Source organism: Mustelus asterias, chromosome 3 (genome assembly GCF_964213995.1).
Source record: "Mustelus asterias chromosome 3, sMusAst1.hap1.1, whole genome shotgun sequence".
Lineage (NCBI taxonomy): Eukaryota > Metazoa > Chordata > Chondrichthyes > Carcharhiniformes > Triakidae > Mustelus > Mustelus asterias.
The window spans coordinates 141,207,768-141,231,879 of NC_135803.1; the positions used below are offsets into that span (position 1 = coordinate 141,207,768).

At 43.7% G+C, this 24,112-nt stretch overlaps 1 protein-coding gene across 3 annotated transcripts in view; it reads right to left on the minus strand.

Annotated features, from left to right (window-relative positions):
* LOC144491658 (inter-alpha-trypsin inhibitor heavy chain H3-like) overlaps positions 1 to 24,112 on the minus strand; it is a 54,400-nt gene that overhangs the window by 3,370 nt on the left and 26,918 nt on the right. Inside the window, exons 14-21 of one of the 3 annotated variants that reach the window (XM_078209805.1) lie at positions 19,992 to 20,131; positions 18,212 to 18,369; positions 15,358 to 15,408; positions 13,322 to 13,345; positions 11,677 to 11,745; positions 7,580 to 7,693; positions 5,383 to 5,584; positions 1,606 to 1,778 (exon numbers count right to left, since the gene is read on the minus strand). In XM_078209805.1, coding sequence (XP_078065931.1) covers positions 1,606 to 1,778; positions 5,383 to 5,584; positions 7,580 to 7,693; positions 11,677 to 11,745; positions 13,322 to 13,345; positions 15,358 to 15,408; positions 18,212 to 18,369; positions 19,992 to 20,131 — 931 coding nt within the window. The remainder of the gene's footprint in view (positions 1 to 1,605; positions 1,779 to 5,382; positions 5,585 to 7,579; positions 7,694 to 11,676; positions 11,746 to 13,321; positions 13,346 to 15,357; positions 15,409 to 18,211; positions 18,370 to 19,991; positions 20,132 to 24,112) is intronic. The other 2 variants (XM_078209808.1, XM_078209806.1) reach the window with 2 other exon arrangements.

A 24,112-nucleotide genomic window follows, 5' to 3' on the forward strand; every position in this document is an offset into this window, starting at 1 on the left:
GAGGAATGTAAATTACTGCTCTTGGCTCATATACCCTGCAATCATAACTAAAAATGGGATAGGAGTCAAATAGTTTTTTGTTGCAAAGGAATATGTAAAGTTATTGTGCAAGATCTGCATTGCCTGGTGGTGGTGTCCAATGTTCCCAACAACGACACCAACAACTTGGGGCTGATTCTCCCAGAAGTGCTGAATTGGCGGGAAAACTGTTCTAAATCCCGACTGTTCTGTCAGTTCGGCTTCTCACCTCAATCTCCGCACTCTGTGCACTGAAGAGGTCCCAGTCGTGAATCTCATTAAAAACCCAGGGAGGGCTGGGGCCTATTTGTGCCGGAGTTTGACAGTTCTGGAACTCTGCACATGCTCAGTGGTCCCAAACTGTCAAGCTCCCGTTTGCTGGCCAGCCCGATCGCTGGCCAGCCCAGGACCCCTGCAATGCTGCCCCGCCAGCATCACCCCCCCCCCCCACCCCCCCCCACCCACCACGGCCCGATCACGGCCCCCACAACAATTCCCTGTCCTGGAGCGCCCCGATGCCCAGGCCCCACCCCCCAGTAGTGGCGATCCCCCCACCCACCTCACCCCGAGAGACCCCCCGCTGACCCCCCCCGGGATCAGACCCCCCCAGAGGCAGAGGCAGGCCCCCCCTCCGGCAGGCCACTCTCCCAGCCCACCCCAATCACTGCCCTCCCTCCATCCCAGACCGAACCCAATGCAGAGTGGCAGCGGGACCCCCCATCCCCACCAATCACACTTAAGTCATGCCCATAAATTCCCCGCCCCCTTGGCACTGCCCGATACCCAGTGGGCAGTGTCAAGGTGCCCCCCTGGGCATGGGCACTTTGCCCCTTGGGCAGTGCCAGGAGGCACAGGCTGGCACTGCCATGGTGCCCATACCCAGGGGGCACCACCCCCACCGCCCGACCCCCTGGGGGGGCCACGATTGTCCCCCCTTCACTCCGGCGAGATCTCCAGCTAGCACCCTGAACAAGGGGAGCTGGTCTGAACCCCGCCAGAATGAGGTACTCCTGGCGGGGTGGGAGATTCGATCGGGACCTGAAATATTTAAAACAGATTAAAAACAGAATTAAATGACTTACCTGCCTTCCCGCCGGTTTCCAGCATGGTCTGACCGGCGACTGTTCGCCGGCTCTGGGAGATGCGCATGTGTTCCCGGCGCATGCGCAAATCTCCATTCAAGGCCGCAGACGCGCGTCTCCCGGCCGGATCCACCAGAAAAGTGGTGGACCGCAATGGGAGAATTATGGTCTTTGTGTCTCTAAAGCATGTTTAATGTAATAAGACATCCCGAGTTGCTTCATAGGAACATTATTAAAAACAAATCATACTGAGCCACATTAGTCAGATAATGAAAGCTTGGGCAAATAGGAAGGTTTTAAACTCATAGAATAGAATCCCTACAGTGCAGAAGGAGGCCATTTGGCCCATCAAGTATGTCTTAAAGGTGGAAACCAAGATAAAGATGTTAGATGAAAGGTTTTAAGGAGGAAATGGCAGAGTTTGTGGTTGGCAGTTGAAGGCACAGCCACCAATTGTAGAGCATTTAACCGACTGGGGAACTAATGAAGTGAATATTCTACATACCAAGTAATCCATGGGTCATATTTGAGAGCCTGTGGCTGTCAAGTGTATAAAATCCCAGAAAGTCTCTGTGTACAGTGTGATTTTTCCTCACCCGATGCAGCACAACAACAAATGTTGCAGCATCGCCCATTGTCAGTGTGAGGTTCCTTTGCTTCACGATTGAGATGGAGAAACTAGGAAATAAACATTAGAGATGATAAATGATGCAGTGTCTAAACGCTGATTTCCTGAACATTGAATAAGCACAAACAAAGCTCTCAAATTTGTCCGTTCTAACAATAGCTTAATAATCTTTATATATTAATAAGCAATCATTCCTTGAGGTCTCACTCAACTGGTCTGCGGGATCTTGCCATCAAGTTGGAATAATCATACACCATCTGAGCAATCAACTCTCACCACAGCGGCAGGATTGTAGAACTCCTCTGTCTCAGACCTCAATCCTTTGCACCTGACTTTCAGTCTCACCTTTTAGGACAAGCTACTGAAAATACCTCTTTGACCTCTTCTTGCATGATTCGTGCATTCACTCTGCAATCTATAGCCCATCTTTGAAGTTGTATGTGTTTTAATGTTAGCTTTACTGTGGAACAGTGCATACTTTGTGTAAGATTTCACATGTGACCTGGAAAAGGATTTGAAAAAGTGAACTGGCAATTAGAATAAATGCCAGTGGGAAGTGGGAAATGCTAAGGAGGGGAATCCTCTCAGCTTGAAAGCATGGAGGATGGATACTGGTGCAGCAGCCGACTAACATCATTTAAGTATGAGAGATGCTGCAGCTCAAATTTTCACAGGGCAACCTGAACATTGTATTAGGGTAATTGTGGGATTTGGGGGTAAGAACAGAAGAACGAAATAATTAGGAATAGAAGTAGACCAGACAGCCCCTCGAACCTGCTCTGTGTTTGATACGATCCCGGTTGATCTTCGTTCTAAGTTCAACTTTCCTGTCATTCCCCATTTCAGGCAGAATCTTAAAAGTGGACATGCTTATGATTTCAACAATGTTTGGAATTGCATTTGTAGATTGGCATGGTGGCCAACTGCAGATTTTCCCATGTGCCTTTGGATTGTTTAATTGACCAGGATAGGATTTCCCTTTCCACTTATTTACTGGGCTTTGCAGCTGTGCTTGTTTTGAGATTAGATATTTCCGATGAATGTGTACTCATGTGTGAATCCAAAACTGGGCGTGTTCCGATTTCCCTCTGCCCTGCTGTGGTTAAGGTACGTTACAATTACCAGCCCTTTCAGGGACCCTTCTAATGGCTCCCAGAGGGGTCACCAGCAGCTGTGGCCATTCCCATCCTCTGACTTAATCGGGGGTGGTTTTGTTGCTGCCAGAAGACTAACATGGGGCCTTTCCCATGACTAAAAGGGCTTGGCTGGCATGTTTCCCACTGCAGCAGGCTGTATTAAATCCAGCCCATTGGGTTTCCAGGCTGAAACCTGAATCTTTTTCTACTGGTTTTATTCGGGAAGATGGCTAACATTACAGCACAGTGATTTTTCTGAGACAAAAATTGCAGCTATGAGGAATGACTGGATGGGATGGAATTGCTTCCCTTGGAACAGAAGAGTCTGAGGGGAGACTGTAGTGTAAAAGGTTATGAGGGGCCTGGATAGAGTGAATGGGAAGGATCTATTTCCCTTAACAGAGAGGTCAATGACAAGAAGGGGCATAGATTTAAAGTGGTTGGGAGAAGGATTAGAAAGGAGATAAGGAAATATTTTTTCACCCAGAGGATTGTGGGGGTCTGGAACACCGCCTGAAAGGGTAATAGAGGCAGAGACCCTTAACTCATTTCAAAAGGTGTCTGGATATGCAACTGAAGTCCATAACCTCCAGGGCCACAGACCAAATGTTGGACAATGGGTTTAGGCTGGGGCGCTCATTTGTAAGCTGGCACAGACATGATGGACAGCATGGCCTCTTTCTGTGCCATAGACTTTTCAAACTTTTCTAAATATCTAAAAAGGAGGAATGTGCAGGGATATGGGGAGAGGGTGGGGGAGGATGTGAATTGCTCCTTCAGAGAGTCAGCATGGTCCTATGGACAGAATGGCCTTCTTCTGTGCTATAACAATTCCATGATTCTATGTTATATCATTTCAATGGACATAGTGAATTCATCTCACTTAGGAGAAGATTGGATTTTAATTGTGAGACTTTGTAGAGTTAAGAAAGCTTTCTGCTCTGTGATTCCATGGCAATGTACCAGTCAAACCGATTGGAATAACTCCAAATTCTGCATTGTATCTTCCAGTGCTGTATCAATGGTAGCCAAAGATCATGGATTCGTGTTGGATCAGTTACAGAATACTCAACTGCTACTATGTTTTCTAGATTTGTCTCTTAGGATAGTCTAGTTGTATTATGATACAGCAGGAGATTGAGGTTGCATCGGATATCTGTATCATACAATTCATTGCTGTGTATTTTGCATCTTTCTATAGAGGACTGAATGGAACAGTTTATCATTCTCTTTTAGTCCACAGCAAGCCATCACAATCCAGTGGATGCGATGCTGGTGGTGATATATGGTAAGCATGATTCTTAAAGGTGGCTTAATCAGGTAGAATGTTTATTTAAAATTTCAAACTATGTTGATCTCCCAACCAACATTGCTAATATTGGGCACGAATAGGCTCCTTCTTGTTCTCTTTGTTGTAAAGAAAATCATCCCTACAATGGGATTTCATAGCAACAGAGGCAGCATTTCAAAACAAGTGAAGAAGGTGCTCAATGTGCCTCCACCACGCTGTGCTAATTCAACATTATTAGGAGATATTAGCTCTTCCTTGAAGCTTTTCCCTGTCTGGTTGATGCTCCGTAATCATACAGCTAAAAATGGATGAGAGCTTCCATCTCACTGAGGAGACTTCAGGCTAAGCCACATCCAACAACCTGTTCTGAAAACTCTGCTCACATCTTGGGCAGTTGTGACAATCCAGCACATTCTGAAACAATCAATGAAATTCTAAATCAAACATCTCAGAACATTCTTAAAAAAAACCAAATGGACTGGGCGAAATTCTTTTGACCTTCCCACCCGTGAGACCTTCCAGTCCCGTCGAAGTCGACCCCAGCTGTGGGTTTCCTGACAATGGAACAGGCGGGGAATGTAAATCGCCGTCAAGTTCGATGGACCCAGAAGATCCTGCTGGTAGCCGATGGGAGAATCCGCTAAGGTGGGGAAGGGAGGACTGGAAAATTCCATCCACTCCATCTGCCAATGTTAATGGATTCTTGGAAGAAATTCCAGGATCCAGATGCAAGTCCGAATCTTTGCTAAAAACTGATGGGCCATATTCTATCTGTATACAAAGTTTCACTGAAATCTGTCCATTACTTTTTGCGATATATTGTTTACAGACTAACAAATGGGTGAAAACAATTAATACCGCACCATAAAAGCCTTTACTTCATAACAGATTACTTTTATTTTTTGAAATTAATGGTAATTGGAACCTTCACTTAGGTTTTTAACTGCAGCAATATTCTATTCTTCCTTGTATATGCGATGGTGACTTCTTGGTCCCTGCTTCTATTTTGCTTCGAATTTTTTTCTTCACATGTTGTAGCTAATATAACTACAAAGGTAAGCCATAATTAATCAACAGCCACTGGTTGTAGAAATTAGGCTTGCCATTGAAAGGTCCTTTCTGAGAATTGAAATAATTAAACATTTTCTTTCTTGGCTCTACTTGCATTGTCACCAACTGTTATCTAAACGCAGATGTAATGCTGCTAAATTAATACATAAACCATACCTCTCTCTTGTTAAAGATGTTGTTGCTGACCAGGAGAAAGTAAGCTTCTCCTCTCCATGAAGGACTTTAATCATTTGTGTCGATACTTCAACTCTCAAATCCATTTTAGCGTTCACAATTCCAAACTTTCCAAAGTATGTTTTTATTTTCTTGTCATTTTCTGTTTGCTTCACTCCAATCAACTGTCCATTTACCACAAAATCTACGTGGAAATTTGAAAAACATTAATGAATATTAATCGGTTCAAAATCTGGAGAATCGTATTTACATGAAGTTGTGATGGATGAAACTAATGGTTATAGGCAGGCACCAGCAAATGTTTAATCATAGGAAATAACAGGATTATTAATAGTTGAGATGAGGAAGGAAAAGCTAAGAATGGGATATAACATTTTGATAGTGTTGTTAATTGATAATTCCTCATTTTAGTAACAGTGATATTTCTAAAGAGAGCGCCAGTTGATTTTTTTAAATCTGTAAAACAAGCAGCGTTAACTAAGTTGACAAATATCAGGCTATTAATAATCTACAATGATGTGTAAATACAACTAGGACAGTAAGAAATCTTTGAAATGGCCATGATAACAAGAATGTAAAGATATTTTTTGTAGATATAAGAAGATCCTACCCAATATCCTTCATCGATGGAAGACTACTTCAGAGAATCCACAAGTAAAAGTCAGGGGAAATAATGAAGAAAGTAGTGGAAACATCACGTGAATCATGCATAAGATTTGTACAAAACAGAAGACACTAATAGGAGCCACTTAAAATTAGAAGCATTATACTGAACTGTCAATTCCAAATGTTACAAGTTCGAATCCTGGCCCCATCTCTGTTATATTGGGTGAAATTTTCCCAAATAATGGCAGGTTCTGATTGAAAACTGACATGTTTCTTCCCAGAGAAACAGCCAGGTTTTCACTCCAGATCTTCTACACTTTGTCAAAGAAAAGCGGGGGCGGGGAGGAATGTGTTTTGTGCCGTCATTCTTGAGGAGCAGGGCCTAAAGATTCCGGCAAGGCTGGCTCCAGAGAGATTGGGACGCCATTTGTAAAGGGCGCCCTAATCTCAACATTAAGAGACAGACCCCCTCCTCTACCCCACTAATCGACATCGGGACCTCCCTCCACCAACCCATCCATTATCACCAGCAATCTCCCCATACCAACTATTGTCACTGGCAATCCCCCTCCCTTCCATCTGTTGTCGCCCTGCCCCTTGGCAGTGCCAACCTGGCACTTCCCCTGACTATGTTAACCTGGCAATATGGCACTGTCCTGTCATGGTTCCTGACCACCTGAGGGTTAAACCAGCCTTCGTGCTCCTGGTGTGGTCACCTCGATTGCTGGAGAACAGTACTGATTCTTGCTGGTGTGACATCATGCTGATAGGGAGGAACATCTGACGTTCCCGGAAGATACAACATTGAATGTATTTAAGTTGGTAGTAATCAGGTTCACGCTCTTGCTGGGTATGCATCTGATTATGTTACTGGTGGAGGTTAGAGAAGATGACATTCCGTGATCTCTCTGGTGAAAATCCTGTTATGGCTCTCTTTTGAGAGTTAAAAAGTTAAAGTTTAAAGTTTATTTATTAGTCACAAGTAAGGCAACACTGCAATGAAGTTACTGTGAAATTCCCCTAGTCGCCACACTCCGGCGCCTGTTCAGGTACACTGAGGGAGAATTTAGCCTGTTCGGGTCAATGCGCCTAACCAGCACGTCTTTCAGACTGTGGGAGGAAACTGGAGCACCTGGAGGAAACCCATGCAGACACGGGGAGATCGTGCAAACTCCACAGAAACAGTGACCCAAGCCGGGAATCGAACCTGGGTCCCTGACGCTAACCACTGTGTCACCATGCCACCCCCTGTTAGTGGCCATAACAGATTTGCACCTGCCTCAAACGTGCCCGGAAAACCCTCGGCCATTAAAATGTGGAAAAGCCACCATTATAAATGTTTACTACTCACTAAAATAATAACTGTTGTTATTTTCTGATTTTTTTCTGCTTTTGAATTACTAGATGCTTTGCTATCAGATTTTCCTTTATCAGTGCGTAATGTTGGGCAAGTCAAACAGTAAAATTTCAGAATGGTCAGCATTAATGTCATTGTGCGATCTGCTAACTCAGATGTTTTTGTTTGGTAACAGTGCACAGCTATTTTACTTTTTATGTCAGAGCTTGCACCTACCTGTATGAGGATCTGTCACCAGGTTTAGAATTGCATCTGGTTTACCATCAACGTTGAAACAAACAGCATCACTGTGATCATTTATTGAAATGATGAAATGAGGATCGCTGTCAACTTGAAAAAGATGTCAAAGTTTTAGAACATGTAAAGTATTGTCACTTTTATACAAAACGGGTTTTGAGTCCATTACGTTTCAACTTTATACATTTGCTGGAACTCACCAAAGCTCCTGAGGCAGCACAATCCAAACCCATGACTGCTACCATCCAGAAGGGCAATGGAAGCAGATACCTGGGAACACCACTGCTTGGAAGTTCCCCTCCACGTCACTCAGCACCCTGGCTACGGGTAAGCGTTCTCCAAGGCGGCCTTCACGACACACGACAGCGCAGAGTCGCTGAGCAGAAACTGATAGCCAAGTTCCGCACACACGAGGACGGCCTCAACCGGGATATTGGGTTCATGTCACACTATTTGTAACCCCACAGCTTGCCTGGACCTGCAAAGTTTCACTGGCTGTCTTGTCTGGAGACAATACACATCTTTTTGGCCTGTCTTGATGCTCTCTCCACTCACGTTCTTTGTATCTTAAAGACTTGATTAGCTGTAAGTATTTGCATTCCAACCATTATTCATGTAAATTGTGTCTGTGTCTTTATATGCCCTGTTTGTGAACAGAATTCCCACTCACCTGAAGAAGGGGCTTGGAGCTCCGAAAGCTTGTGTGGCTTTTGCTACCAAATAAACCTGTTGGACTTTAACCTGGTGTTGTTAAACTTCTTACTGTGTTTACCCCAGTCCAACGCCGGCATCTCCACATCTTGGAAATACATTGCCATTCCTTCATTGACAATGGGTCAAAAACCTGAAACTCTCTCTCTCTATCAGCACTACCTGCACCAAAGAAACTGCAGCGGTTCAAGAAGGCAATTCACCACCTCTCAAGAGCAACTAGCAGTGGGCAATGAGTGCTGGCCTCGCCAGTGACACATACATTCCATAAATGACATTTTAAAAATTGTTACAGATGCAAAATAATCTTGAATGAAAGGCAGACATTTAACCAGGCAGGCTGGCAGGCACAGAAACCCTACAGTGCTGAAAGAGGCCATCCGGTCAATTGAGCCTACACTCACTCTCCGAAAGGGTTTCCCACTCAGACCCTCTCCTCTGCCCTATCCCCGTAGTCCTGTGCATATTCCATGGTTAGTCCACCTAACCTACACATCTTTGGATACTAAGGGGCAATTTAGAATGGCCAATCCACCTAACCTGCATATCTTTGGACTGCGGGAGAAAACCGGAGCACCTGAAGGAAACCCATGCAGACATGGGGAGAATGTGCAAACTCCATACAGATAGTCACCCAAGGCCGGAATCAAACCCAGGTCCTTGGCGCTGTGAGGCGGCAGTGCTAATCTAATCACCTGCAGCTTTTTAAACAAAAGAAAGCATTACAGCAGACACAGATATCCAATTTTGAGGAAGCTACTATGGTAGCAAATCAGGGAAGTCCAGTGGACCTAGTCTATCTTAACTTTAAGAAAACTTTTATGGGAAATTTCAAATTAGGTTACATCGCAAGAATCTTGTGGTATCAGCAGGGATTTCAAATGTTGGATTCCAAATGAGCTTACATTCCACAGTATTAGTTAAATAATAAGTTCTGCCTATAGGTATGCTGCGAATGGTGACCCCATTGAGATAGGTCCTAGGTCCACTACTATTCACTGTCTTCATCAGTGACTGTTGGGAATGTGCAGTAAGAAGTCTCACAACACCAGGTTAAAGTCCAACAGGTTTATTTGGCAGCACTAGCTTTCGGAGCCCCAAGCCCCTTCTTCAGGTGAGTGAGGACTTGCGTTCACAAACAGGGCATATAAAGACACAAACTCAATTTACAAGATAATGGGTGGAATGCGAGTCTTTACAGGTAATCAAGTCTGAAAGGTACAGACAATGTGAGTGGAGAGAGGGTTAAGCACAGGTTAAAGAGATGTGTATTGTCTCCAGCCAGGACAGTTAGTGAGATTTTGCAAGCCCAGCCAAGTCGTGGGGGTTACAGATAGTGTGACATGAACCCAAGATCCTGGTTGAGGCTGTCCTCATGTGTGTGGAACTTGGCTATCAGTCTCTGCTCAGTGATTCTGCGTTGTCGTGTGTCGTGAAGGCCACCTTGGAGAACGCTTACCCGAAGATCAGAGGCTGAATGCCCGTGACTGCTGAAGTGTTCCCTGATTGGAAGGGAACACTCCTGCCTGGTGATTGTTGAACGGTGTTCATTCATTCGTTGTCATAGCGTCTGCATGGTCTCACCAATGTACCATGCTCGGGACATCCTTTCCTGCAGCGTATCAGGTAGACGACGTTGGCCGAGTTGCAAGTGTATGTACCGTGTATCTGGTGGATGGTGTTCTCACGTGAGATGATGGCATCCGTGTCGATGATCCGGCACATCTTGCAGAGGTTGCTGTGGCAGGGTTGTGTGATGTCGTGGTCACTGTTCTCCTGAAGGCTGGGTAGTTTGCTGCGGACAATGGTCTGTTTGAGGTTGTGCAGTTGTTTGAAGGCACGAAGTGGGAGTGTGGGGATAGCCTTGGCAAGATGTTCGTCTTCATCGATGACATGTTGAAAGCTCCGGAGAAGATGTCGCAGTTTCTCCGCTCTGGGGAAGTACTGGACAACAAAGGGTACTCTGTCCGCTGTGTCCCGTGTTTGTCTTCTGAGGAGGTTGGTGCGGTTTGTCGCTGTGGCACGTCGGAACTGTCGATCGATGAGTCGAATGCCCTATCTTGTTCTTATGAGGGCATCTTTCAGCATCTGTAGGTGTCTGTTGCGATCCTCCTCATCCGAGCAGATCCTATGTATACGGAGGGCTTGTCCGTAGGGGATGGCTTCTTTAACGTGTTTAGAGTGGAAGCTGGAGAAGTGTCCACTCTGAACATGTTAAAGAAGCCATCCCCTACAGACAAGCCCCCAGTATGCACAGGATCTGCTCGGATGAGGAGGATCGCAACAGACACCTCCAGATGCTGAAAGATGCCCTCATAAGAACAAGATAGGGCATTCGACTCATCGATCGACAGTTCCGATGTGCCACAGCGAAAAACCGTACCGACCTCCTCAGAAGGCAAACACGGGACATAGTGGACAGAGTACCCTTCGTCGTCCAGTACTTTCCCGGAGCGGAGAAACTACGACATCTTCTCCGGAGCCTTCAACATGTCATCGATGAAGACGAACATCTTGCCAAGGCCATCCCCACACCCCCACTTCTTGCCTTCAAACAACCGCACAACCTCAAACAGACCATTGACCGCAGCAAACTACCCAGCCTTCAGGAGAACTGTGACCACGACATCACACAACCCTGCCACAGCAACCTCTGCAAGACGTGCCGGATCATCGACATGGATGCCATCATCTCACATGAGAACACCATCCACCAGGTACACGGTACATACCCTTGCAACTCGGCCAACGTTGTCTACCTGATATGCTGCAGGAAAGGATGTCCCGAGGCATGGTACATTGGTGAGACCATGCAGACGCTATGACAACGAATGAATGAACACCGTTCAACAATCACCAGGCAGGAGTGTTCCCTTCCAATCAGGGAACACTTCAGCAGTCATGGGCATTCAGCCTCTGATCTTCGGGTAAGCGTTCTCCAAGGCGGCCTTCATGACACACGACAACGCAGAATCGCTGAGCAGAGACTGATAGCCAAGTTCCACACACATGAGGACAGCCTCAACCAGGATCTTGGGTTCATGTCACACTATCTGTAACCTCCACGACTTGCCTGGGCTTGCAAAATCTCACTAACTGTCCTGGCTGGAGACAGTACGCATTTCTTTAACCTGTGCTTAACCCTCTCTCCACTCACATTGTCTGTACCTTTAAGACTTGATTACCTGTAAAGACTCGCATTCCACCCATTATCTTGTAAATTGAGTTTGTGTCTTTATATGCCCTGTTTGTGAACACGAGTCCTCACTCATCTGAAGAAGGGGCTTGGGGCTCTAAAAGCTAGTGCTGCCAAATAAACCTGTTGGACTTTAACCTGGTGTTGTGAGACTTCTTACTGTGCTTACCCCAGTCCAACGCCGGCATCTCCACATCGTTGGGCATGTGGCCAATAAGTTTGCTGATGACGCCAAAATCTGTGCAAGTGATAAGGCATGAGAAAATTGCAATCAAATGCAGAGATTAAAATATGCTAAGGAAACAGATTACACAATGGCAAATCTCGATAAATGCAATGACATGCATCTTTGTCAGGCCAACACAGTATACACATATCATTTGCAGGGAACACAGGTTGAAGGAGAAAAAAATATTGGTGTCATGGAGCACAGATCAATTCAGTTGCAATGTAGAGAAATTGTAGCTAAAGGTGACAGGACATTGGATTTTATTAATGGAATTATGAGGTACAACTCAAAGGACAATTTTGTCACAATATGGGTCACAGGTGAGACTATCTGAAGTACTGTGCCGAGTTTTGATCCCGCACATGATGGACGAAATAATGGTCTTGGAAAAGGACAGCCACAGTTTCATTCCTGCCTTAAAGAACATTCAGTATTCAAATAGGCTCAAGGATTGGCCTATTTACATAGAAATCATAGAATCATAGAAACCCTACAGTACAGAAAGAGGCCATTCGGCCCATCGAGTCTGCACCGACCACAATCCCACCCAGGCCCTACCCCCATATCCCTACATATTTATCCACTAATCCCTCTAACCTACACATCTCAGGACACGAAGGGCAATTTTTAGCATGCCAATCAACCTAACCTGCACATCTTTGGACTGAGGCTTCTTGGACGTTTCTCTCTCTCTGGTTTTGCAAATTCTGCTGGTTAGCTGAAAGCAACGTCTTGCCTTTCTGAAGAGGGGAATTGGCTGTTTGTGACTTGCCTAAAGTCCCTGGTGTTTTGAGAAGCTGTTCTGACTTCAAACTGTTCTGAGTCTATCCAGAGAACTGCAGACTTCATCCAAAGGTCTCAAGTCCAGTATCATGTGAGCATTAGTCTTTGCTGTTTCTTGGACGTTAACATATTAGACTTGGAGTTAGCCATATAGAGTTTATAAAATCCCTTTTCACAGATTATTCCAGCTTATTGGATGAGGGAGATGTGGGTAAACTATATAAGACTGGGGACAGGCCATATGTTAGGCAGTGCTTCTTTTCCTAAAGAGTAGTTCGCCAGTAAGCTAGCTGGTGTGGCAGCTGTTGACCATCTGAATGCCTTCAAGAGTGAGCTGGAATGAATCTGCACTGGGACACACATTGCACCATCTTGAGCTAACGGAGGGATTTCCCAGTCCCTCCTGCTGACGGGATTTACCAGTGTTACCAAAGTCAATGGCATTTTGGCTGGCTCACTGCATCTGCTGCGGCAAGGCTGGAACATCCCGGCCTAAATGTCTTCACAGATTTGTCCACATGATCTCCTGGACTGAAGAGAATGGAGAGGAATTTTGCTTTGCATTTTTACCTAATTAGTCCTGGATTTTTTTCTCCGTTGCCTTTCCCAAGCCATTACATGGCTGCAGGGATGGAGAAAGGGAGAAAGGGTTTAAACATGAAGCTCTGGTACTCCTGAGTGTGGGCAATCCTGATGGATCACCTGGTCTTTTCGTGTCCATTAATTTTATATGTAAATATACATGGCTGAAAGGTTTATTAATACAACTATATAAAGAATAAATGCTTAAGTTGTGTCTTACCAGAAGCGAAAGCACGTCCCCCTGCTGAAAAAAAGATGAAAATTATTGTGTAACTGTGATGTTAGTTTACCTTCAGGAAGGGTTCTTTTTAAATCATGATCTCTGCAGCTCTCACAGCTTCAGTGTTTCTCAGCTCACAGCCTCAGTTTGTTTTTCTCATTGTTGCCAAGCTACATACGAGTCTTTTTATTGCTGCTTAAACAGGGGTTTGTTTATTTTTACTGGGATGTTTATGACTCTGCATTGTTAGGAGAAAACTAGTTGGCAGGTCAGGTGATAGGGATTTTTTTTCATTTTCAGTTTGGAGCTGTAAATTTGAATTTTAGTTTTAGAAGGGACATCAAGCTGAAAAGTTTCTCTCTCTCTCTGGTTTTGCAAATTCTGCTGGTTAGCTGAAAGCAACGTCTTGCCTTTCTGAAGAGGGGAATTGGCTGTTTGTGACTTGCCTAAAGTCCCTGATGTTTTGGGAAGCTGTTCTGACTTCAAACTGTTCTGAGTCTATCCAGAGAACTGCAGACTTCATCCAAAGGTCTCAAGTCCATTATCATGTGAGCATTAGTCTTTGCTGTGTTAAACCTGCGAAAAGGGTCTTTTGTCTATGGGACTGGTTTGATTGGAACACATCCGATATATTTGCTAAGGGTTGTACATTATAGTGGTTGGTCTGTTTCTTGTTAGTAATTGATAAGCGTTCTTGCTAATTTTCTTACTGTACATGTTAAATATATCCTTAAATAAACTTTGTTTGATAAAAGCTCCCGAGTGGGTCATTTGATTCAAAACTGAAGTGAAACATATCATGCTTATCCTAGCCAAATTCAAGAGGCAAAACTTCATGATCCAGGCGGGCTTCATAAAAACTTTTAAATTTTGTTTCTGACCTGAATCATAACATAACCAAATAACTAAAGTTGCTTCAAGTACATTGCTGAATCTCCTTGCAATATCTTCTAGGAATAAGTATGCTTATTAGGTGTGCCAGTTAAAAATATGAGTGGTTTCACATGTAACTGATTTTAAAATTTGCGTCCTTGCTTTCAAATCTCTCCATGTCCTCGCCCTTCTCAATCTTTTCCTTTAAACCACTTTTCTGCAAGTTACCAATCAAATATTACATTGGTTAAATACAATGAACTAAAACACTTTGCTTCACTTTGCAAGTGGTTAATGGCAAAAGTGAGAACTGTGCAAACGGCAGAAATTGAAGGACATTTGCCACATTACAACTGATGACCAGAAAGTACCACACAACGGACTGATCCATTTGTTCAATTTGCCTTAATTGTGTTTTTTTTTCCTGATGTCTCTGCATTCCTGAGCTAACAGCTCATAATTTAATTGAAACATTATATAACTTTGAATGTAGTTAAAATAACGGAACTCTCAGAGACTTGCCTCCAAACATTCTCTTCCCCTCTTCCATCAACAGTATGATGTACCTCTTTCCATTTCCACCCCTCCCCCAACCTATTCTTCATATTCCATGTGTTAAAGTTACAATCTAGCTACACATAAATCTCCCTTCATCACATAACCATTACAATTTTAAGGAATCAGCATGCAACTAGGACTTCTGTGGATGTGTGATATAATGCGCATTCTTCCATCTTCGATGGGCCGAAGGGCCTATTCTGCACTGTACGCCTCAATGTGCTGGGTTTTTCGGCCATGCTCGACCCAAGATCCGCCCGAGGCCAACGGACCTTTGCATGATCTGCCCCTGCCTGCTACGATTCCCGTGGCAGGTGGAACGGGCAAATTCTTCCCCATGACTCTATCTCTTGGTTGTTTCCTGCTTTCACTGGCATTTTTATTTTCACTCATTGGCATGAATTCTTTCTTTCCCATTCTGGCATCTGCTTCTCCTGCGTGTGGAGCTACCAGACCCAATCTCTAACACTCTGGTAAATGAGGTGGCAATGGCTTGAAATCATTTACTTCCTTCAAATATTTGATTTGATAAAGAATCTCTCACACTGGAATAGCCGTTTATCACTTTCTCAGATGCACTTCAAAATTGGTTTACAAAAACTTACGATGTGCATATCTTGGTGCATTTTGCTGTATTTGCTGTCTCCCGAAAGTTGCTGAAAAAGAAAAGATATATCTGTAACATTTTTTAAAGATCTGTGTCTAGCATGTATCTAGCATGTATCCACAGACTGTTGGATGCAACTGTAAGAAAGTTTTAAAAAGTATTATGTGCCTTATAAAGTATATCAATTTATTTGTAGTTTCTAGCCTATGGTAGACAAGAGGAAGAGAAAGCTCAAAATATGCAGTTTAAATTTTAGTTTATTTATTATTGTCACAAGTAGGCTCCCAGTTACTGTGAAAATCCCCGAGTTGTCACACTCCAACACCTGTTCGGGTACACTGAGGGAGAATCTAGCATGGCCAATGCACCTAACCAGCACATCTTTTGGACTGTGGAAGGAAACTGGAGCACCCGGAGGAAACCCACGCAGACACAGGGAGAACGTGCAAACTCTGCACAGAAAGTGACCCAAGCCGAGAATTGAACCTGGGTCTCTGGTGCTGTGAGGCAGCAGTGCTAACCACTGTGCCACCGTGCAGGAGACATGCAGAGAGAAAGGAAGAGAAAGAACAAGAGGGAGATAGAATATCAGATGTACAATGGTAACTTTGATGTATCTAAAAAAATAAGCCAGGGTTTTTCAGGCTGCCTGTGGTCTGGGCCTGAAGAGCTGCCCTCTGATTGGCCAACAGCTCTTGGAGGTGAGGCATGTCGCCTCAGACGGATATAAGTTACAACTTCAGCCAATTGGAATCGTGGTTTCCAAGACCAGAAACTTGCCCCTGACTTTCCAGCCACTGGGTCATGTTAAATCCCAGCCCATGCTTTGGACTTTAAGCTGTATTGCTGACCACGGATCTCAACTGAATTGTAATTAACATTAATTCAAAATAAACAGCAGGCAGAATGGCTGCTTTAATTCTGCACCAAGTCTACCAAATTGAAGTCATCACAGCCCGATTATCATCGATTTCAGTCAGTTAAAATCAACAATAATGAGACAGAATTAGAGTTCAGTCCAGTGAGGTATAACAACAAAAGTGCTTTGTGAGGCAAGGAATGTGATCGAAACAATGGAAAATATATACAAAGTACAGACACAGTCAGAGGAAGACAGAGACCAAGGCTTCCATCCCAGTGGAGAGTCTCAGAGACAGTGAGCTGTGGCCTTTGCCACAGGTGCAGTAAAAACAGAAAATGCTGGAAATACTCAGCAGGTCTAGCAGCATCTGTGCAAAGAGAAACAGAGTTAATGTTTCGAGTCTGTATAATGTAGAAATGTGGTGGGTTTTATGCTGTTGGAAGGGGGGGGGGGCGGCGCTTGTAGCAGGTGGGGAAAACTAGAAAGTGAGGGATGGGTTGGAGGTCAGAAAAGATTGGGGCCGCTGGACCCATCCCCTCCCTTATGTCTCCTTTGTGTCCACGATGTGGGGATGCTGGCATTGGACTGGGGTGGGCACAGTAAGAAGTCTCACTACACCAGGTTTAAGTCCAACAAGTTTTTATTTGGAATCACGAGCTTTCGGAGCACTGCTCCTTCATCAGGTGAGTAAATGGTCACCTGTTGGACTTTAACCTGATGTTGTGAGACTTCTTACTCTCCTCTATGTTACATTTTGTCAATAAAAATGTAAGGTGAAAAGGGTTGTGAGCCATTCTGATTACAATGCTCTCATTCATTTTTGTGTTTACATGCACTATTTTTTTCCAGATCACCAATCATTATTGGGAAGGTTTGGTGAAGAAAATAGCTCTGTGCAAATGCTTGGTGCTGTGTGTGTTGTGACTGTAATCCAAGATAGCATGCTGTGCCTAGGGAGCAGTACTGATTTCCTCACTCTTAGCCACACCATGCACAGCTGTAAAGGACCTGATCAAGGGTCAACTGTGCGGGCACGTCCTGTTAGATGGGTGGCAAGAGGACAAGTTGATGGGATAATGAGCATGGCAATGTTCACCATTCATCCACACTCTGACTCTTGGCAGTTATGACTGCACAATATCTGTACCAGGTAGTGGTTGCAACATATGCCATTTCCATGGCAGTGTCTTAACAAACCACTCCATGCTTTCAATGGTTCAGTACAGTACACTTTGATTAGGCAATGCGTTCCCATAGGGAAAGCCATAATGGGCCATTTGATCCAGAGTCAGCTAACAGTTGGACAATATTTACCACTTTAACACTCACCTGTGAAGGCATCTTCTTCTCGGCACAGGGATTTCACCCCTAACGACCTACCTTTCAAATGAAGCCCTGCCTTTTATCTGGATCAGAGAAGGCAAACCTGTGCCAGATCTGCCTACAACTCCTCACTCGCTCCTGGGTCGGCCTCCCTGACTTGTATTTGAACCTGTACTCCTATATTCCCCCAGACCAGGGATTCATGCTCTACTAATATCTTTTCAATGGCCCTCAGCACAGAATATGAACATTATTGCCTAATAACACAACTGCATTTTTCACAGTATAATTTTTTTTCATGTTAAAATACTGTGTTTGCTTTTAAAGAATTTCATGGATCACCAACTAATGTCCTTCAATACAATTAAAACTCTTAGCTGCCTTTGATAGTCATAAGAAAAATCCCAATTTGTTCAGACGTTAATTAATTTGTCAATTTAATTTTTGATTTTTAAAAAAAGTTTATTCATTTTAACACAGTTACTTTTAGTTTTAGGGCTGCAGAGAACTGTCATTAATAATTAATTGAAAGATGAAGTCTGCATATTAGTAAAACATACATCTTTTAAAATCAATCCTGTTTAATCAAACCTGTTGACCTATAAAGAAGGTGAATGTCAATTGCAAAATCAAAATTTAATGAAATGTAGTTTTATTCAAACATTACCATCTTCTGGCGGTTTGTCAGCCACAAAGGTGTCATTCTTCTTTTCCTCTGGTTTTGTGACGACCATTGATGTTAAAGGAGTTACAAAGCTGTATTTGAGTGAAAGCTCCAGGATTCGATCTGTTAGGTTTTTCTTTTCATTAGTTTCTGCAGAAACCCTGAATATAACAATTAGTAGCAATTAATTTTGTATCATATTCTTATCCAGTGCTGTATATACTTGTACTGATGTGGAGATGCCGACGTTGGACTGGGGTAAACACAGTAAGAAGTCTCACAACACCAGGTTAAAGTCCAACAGGTTTATTTGGTTGCAAAATCCACTAGCTTTCGGAGCGCTGCTCCTTCGTCAGGTAAGTGGGAGTTCGGTTCACAAACAGGGCATATAAAGACACAAACTCAATTTACAAAACAATGGTTGGAATGCGGATCTTTACAGGTAATCAAGTCTTAAAGGTACAGACAATGTGATGGAGAGAGCATTAAGCACAGGTTAAAGAGATGTGTATTATCTCCAGCCAGGACAGTTAGTGAGATTTTGCAAGCCCAGGCACGCGTTCTCCAAGGCGACCTTCACAACACACGACAGCACAGAGTTGCTGAGCAGAGACTGATAGCCAAGTTCCGCACACATGAGGACGGCCTCAACCGGGATCTTGGGTTCATGTCACATTATCTGTAACCCCCACGACTTGCCTGGGCTTGCAAAATCTCACTAACTGTCCGGTCTGGAGACAATACACATCTCTTTAACCTGTGCTTAACCCTCTCTCCACTCACATTGTCTGTACCTTTAAGACTTGATTACCTGTAAAGATTTGCATTCCAACCATTATCTTGTAAATTGAGTTTGTGTCTTTATATGCCCTGTTTGTGAACAAGAACTCCCACTTCGGAGCAGCGCTCCGAAAGCTAGTGGATTTTGCTACCAAATAAACCTGTTGGACTTTAACCTGGTGTTGTGAGACTTCTTACTATACTTGTACTGCCATTTAAACAATGTTCCTGCATGTTTGATTTTGATTTGATTTATTATTGTCAAATGTATTAACATAGAGTGAAAAGTATTCTTGCACGCTATACAGACAAAACGTACCATTCATAGAGAAGGAAATGAGAGAGTGCAGAATGTAGTGTTACAGTCATAGCTAGGGTGTAGAGAAAGATCAACTTAATGCAAGGTAAGTCCATTCAAAAGTCTGACAGCAGCAGGGAAGAAGCTGTTCATGAGTCGGTTGGTACGTGACCTCAGACTTTTGTATCTTTTTCCCGAAGGAAGAAGGTGGAAGAAAGAATGTCCGGGGTGTGTGGTGTCCTTAATTATGCAGGCTGCTTTGCTGAGGCAGCGGGAAGTGTAGACAGAGCCAATGAATGGGAGGCTGGTTTGTGTGATGGATTGGGCTACATTCACGACCTTTTGTAATTCCTTGTGGTCTTGGGCAGAGCAGGAGCTATACCAAGCTGTGATACAACCAGAAAGAGTGCTTTCTGTTTAACTTCATGTTTAACTGTTTAAGTATATTTTAACTATATGTTTAACTGTTTACGTGATATTCCTCTACAAGTAATCAAAATCGATAATTAAACTGGAATGGTTATTTAGCCATTTTGCACTAGTGCAGCGATAGTTAGTAAAAATAGAGGATGATGAAGAGTTTATAGCAAAACATTAACCTGCCTTTCAGATGCTGATGGATCGGACATGATACAAATCACTGTTTGTACATAAATTACATTTCTACATTCCAAGCTCATAGGCAGAAAACTCTTGTCACTTTACCGCTTCTCTAAGAGCTGTTGTATGGTCAAATAAGCCCACAGTCGCTCAGTGAAATCACCAAAAATGTATTGCTGCTGCTGAGTGATATTTTCAGCTTCTGGTACCTTCACTTCAGTTTGTAGAGTTAGCTGTTCATTAGCCTGTTGGAAAATAAGGAGTGTGGCTGAACTCTCTACGTGACACTTCCTTGTTCCGTGATAGTAAGCTCGCACGGTGGCACAGTGGTTAGCACTGCTGCCTCGCAGCCTGGGTTCGGTTCCTGGCTTGGGTCACTGTCTTTGTGGAGTTTGCACATTCTCCCCGTGTCTGCGTGGGTTCCCTCTGGGTGCTCTGGTTTCCTCCCACAGTCCAAAGTTGAGCGGGTTCATTTAATTGGCCATGCTAAATTGTCCCTTAGTGTCCCGGGATGTAGAGGTTAGAGGGATTAGCGGGGTAAATGTATAGGTTTGTGGGGATAGGGCCTGCGATGGGACTGTTGTCGGTGTAGACTTGATGGGCCGAATGGTCTCCTTCTGCACTATAGGGATTCTGTGGAAAATTTGTAGTTAATGATCTTTTAAAAAGCATTGAATCCCTACAGTGCAGAAGGAAGCCATTCCCGTCTGTACCAACCACAAGCCCACCAAGGCCCTATACCCATAATCCCTCAGATCCCTTCTAATCCCCCTGACACTAGGGGCAATTTAATACGGCCAACCAACCTAACCCGCACATTTTTGGACTGTGGGGGAAAACTGCAGCACCTGGAGGAAACCCACGCAGACACAGGGAGAACGTGCAAACTCCACACAGACAGTGACCGAGGCCGGAATTGAACCTGGGTCCCTGGTGCTGTAAGACAGCAGTGCCAACCACTGTGCCACCGTGCCGCCCCGATACTGTTAATTTTAACATTTTTGCTATTAAATGTTAGGCATAAAGCACACATTAATTATTTTCATTCTTCTGAACCACAAAAATTGATAGGATTTGTAAATATATAATGTGAACAGATAATACTTTATTACAAAGTCCTGGGCTGAGATGTTTGGCTTCCAGCCAACTACAACCAGCAGAAGGTTTTCCCCATTTTCATTGACTTCAATTTTGCCAGGGCTCCTGGATGCCACACTCAGTCAAACGTTGCCTCACCCTTGGAATTCATCTCTTTTATCCAGGTTTAGACCAAAGCTGTAATGAGATCTTAAACCCACCGGCCTTGCAGAACCCAAAACAGACAAACAAATAAATAGATAAATAGATAACCAGATCAATAAATAAAACAAAAGTAGATACTTTGGGTACAGATTAAACATGTTCCCATGAGTGGGAAAAGCAAACACTACCAAATCTAGCCCTGAATCGTTCATGAGATAGAAATTAAAGTGCAAAAGGGAAGCTTAAGGTAAATGTCAGGGTACTAATTCAGTATAAAACTAAGCTGGTTATGCAAAGTGCAGAGGAGAACTGGAAAAGGAAATAATGTGGACAAACAGTGGCAGCAGTGTGTACCATCTACAAGATGCACTGCAGCAACTCACCAAGGCTCCTTCGACAGCACCTTCCAAACCCACAACCACTACCATCTAGGATCACAAGGGCAGCAAATGCATAGGAACATCACCTGCAAGTTCCTCTCCAAGCCACACATCATCCTGACTTGAAACTACATTACCATTCCTTCGTGAATGGACCTACACCACATGGACTGCAGTGGTTCAAGCACAGTAAGAAGTTTAACAACACCAGGTTAAAGTCCAACAGGTTTATTTGGTAGCAAAAGCCACACAAGCTTTCGAGGCTCTAAGCCCCTTCTTCAGGTGAGTGGGAATTCTGTTCACAAACAGAACTTATAAAGACACAGACTCAATTTACATGAATAATGGTTGGAATGCGAATACTTACAACTAATCCAGTCTTTAAGAAACAAAACAATGGAAGACTGGATTAGTTGTAAGTATTCGCATTCCAACCATTATTCATGTAAATTGAGTCTGTGTCTTTATAAGTTCTGTTTGTGAACAGAATTCTCACTCACCTGAAGAAGGGGCTTAGAGCCTCGAAAGCTTGTGTGGCTTTTGCTACCAAATAAACCTGTTGGACTTTAACCTGGTGTTGTTAAACTTCTTACTGTGTTTACCCCAGTCCAACGCCGGCATCTCCACATCGTGGTTCAAGAAGGCAGCTCACCATCACTTTCTCAAGGGTAATTAGGGATGGGCAACAAATGTTGGCCTAGCCCACATGCTTGAAAGAATAAAAAGAGTACATGAGAACAGAGTAGTGCTTAAGATTGAATACAAAAGTAGGGAGGTTATGCTTCAGTTGTACAGGGCTTTAGTGAGATCACATCTGGAGTACTATCTGCAGCATTGGTCACCTTCTTTAAGGAAAGATGTAAATGTGTTGGAAGCAGTTCTGAGAGTACCAGACTAATACCTGAAATGGGTGAGTTGTCTTATGAGGAAAGGTTGTACAGGCTAGGTTTGTATCCACTGGAGTAAGAGAGTACTTGATTGAAACATATGAGATCTTGAGGGGTCCTATTAGGATGGATGTGGAGAAGATGTTTCCTTTCATGGGAGAATCGAGAACTAGGGGCCACTATTTAAAAATAAGGCATCACCATTTAAAATGGAGATGAGGTAATTTTTTTCACTCAGTGCGTCGTGAGTCTTCGGAACTCTCTTCCTGAAAAGGTTGTGAAAACCAAGTCTTTGAATGTTTTTAGGGCAGAAGTGGATAGATTCTTGGTAAGCAAGAGGGTGATAGGTTATTGGGGGTAGGGGGAGTGCAGATTTGAGGTTATTATCAAATCAGCCATAATCTTATTAAACGGTGGAGAAGGCTCAAGGGGCTGAAGGGTCTACTCTTGCTTCTTGTTCATATGTTTGTACGTAACATAAAAGGGAACTGAAAGCATATCAAAAGTAATGGAGTGGTGAAGGAAGGGTGGTCATAACTACAGATCAAAAGCTCTTCTTGTGGGGGCAGAGGACTTGGTAGGGGTTAAATGAATACCTTGTATCCAGCCTTACTGAAGAAAAATAATGCTGCCTGTGTCACATTAAAGGAGAAGATAGAAGAGAAGTTGGAGAACAGAAAAATATAGAAAAGAGATTTAAAATGTTGGTGGTGCTCAAAGTAAAAGAATCACCCAGTCTGGACTGGTTGAATCTTAGGTTCCTGAGGACGGTAGCATGGAAATTCTGGAAGCTCTAATCTTCCAATCCTCCTTAGAAATGGGAGTGGTGCCAGAGGAGTGGAAGATTGAAAAATATTCAAGAGGGGGTAGGGGGAATGGAATATGTTGGGTAATTATAGGCCAATCAGCCTGGAGACATTAATCTGGGAAAATATTATTGACGCTAGAAAAATTATAAGTGGATAAATGAAAGGCAGCATGGATTTGTTAAAGGCAAAAGGTGTTTGATTGACTTTATTGAGTTTTGTAATGAAGTAACAGGGTTTTGCATTTAATATTGTGTATATGGACTTCCAACAAGCGTTTGATCAAGTTTTGTTATTTGTACTTGGAATGTGAATGTCACTGGCATGACCAGCATTTATTGCCCATCTGTAACTGCTCTTGAGAAGGGGACTTCATGGACTTGTTAACAAAATGGAAGCCCATAGATTTAAAGTGGTGGTCTCTGCCTGGATACAAAATTGGCTAACGGGTAGAAAGTAGAGAGGCATGGTGAATAGAGTGGCATGGTGGCATAGTGGTTTGCACTGTTGCTTCAGCGCCAGGGACCTGAGTTCGATTCCGACCTCGGGTCACTATCTGTATGGAGTTTGCACATTTTCCCTGTGTCTGTGTGGGCTTTCTCCGGGTGCTCCGGTTTTCTCCTGCAGTCCAAAGGTGTGCAGGTTAGGTTGATTGGCCATGCTAAATTGAACCTAGTGTCAGGGGATTAGTAGGGTAAATATGTAGGGCTACAGCGATAGGGCCTGAGTGGGATTGTGGTTGGTGCAGACTTGATGGGCCGAATGGCCTCCTTCTGTACTGTAGGGATTCTATGGTCATTTGTCTAGCTCCATTCATATACATAAAGATGATTGGAAGATTGCAGCCAGAGTTTCCACAATTTCCATGCTTACTTCCCTCAGCAACCTCAGACTGGGTAACTCTTTTACTT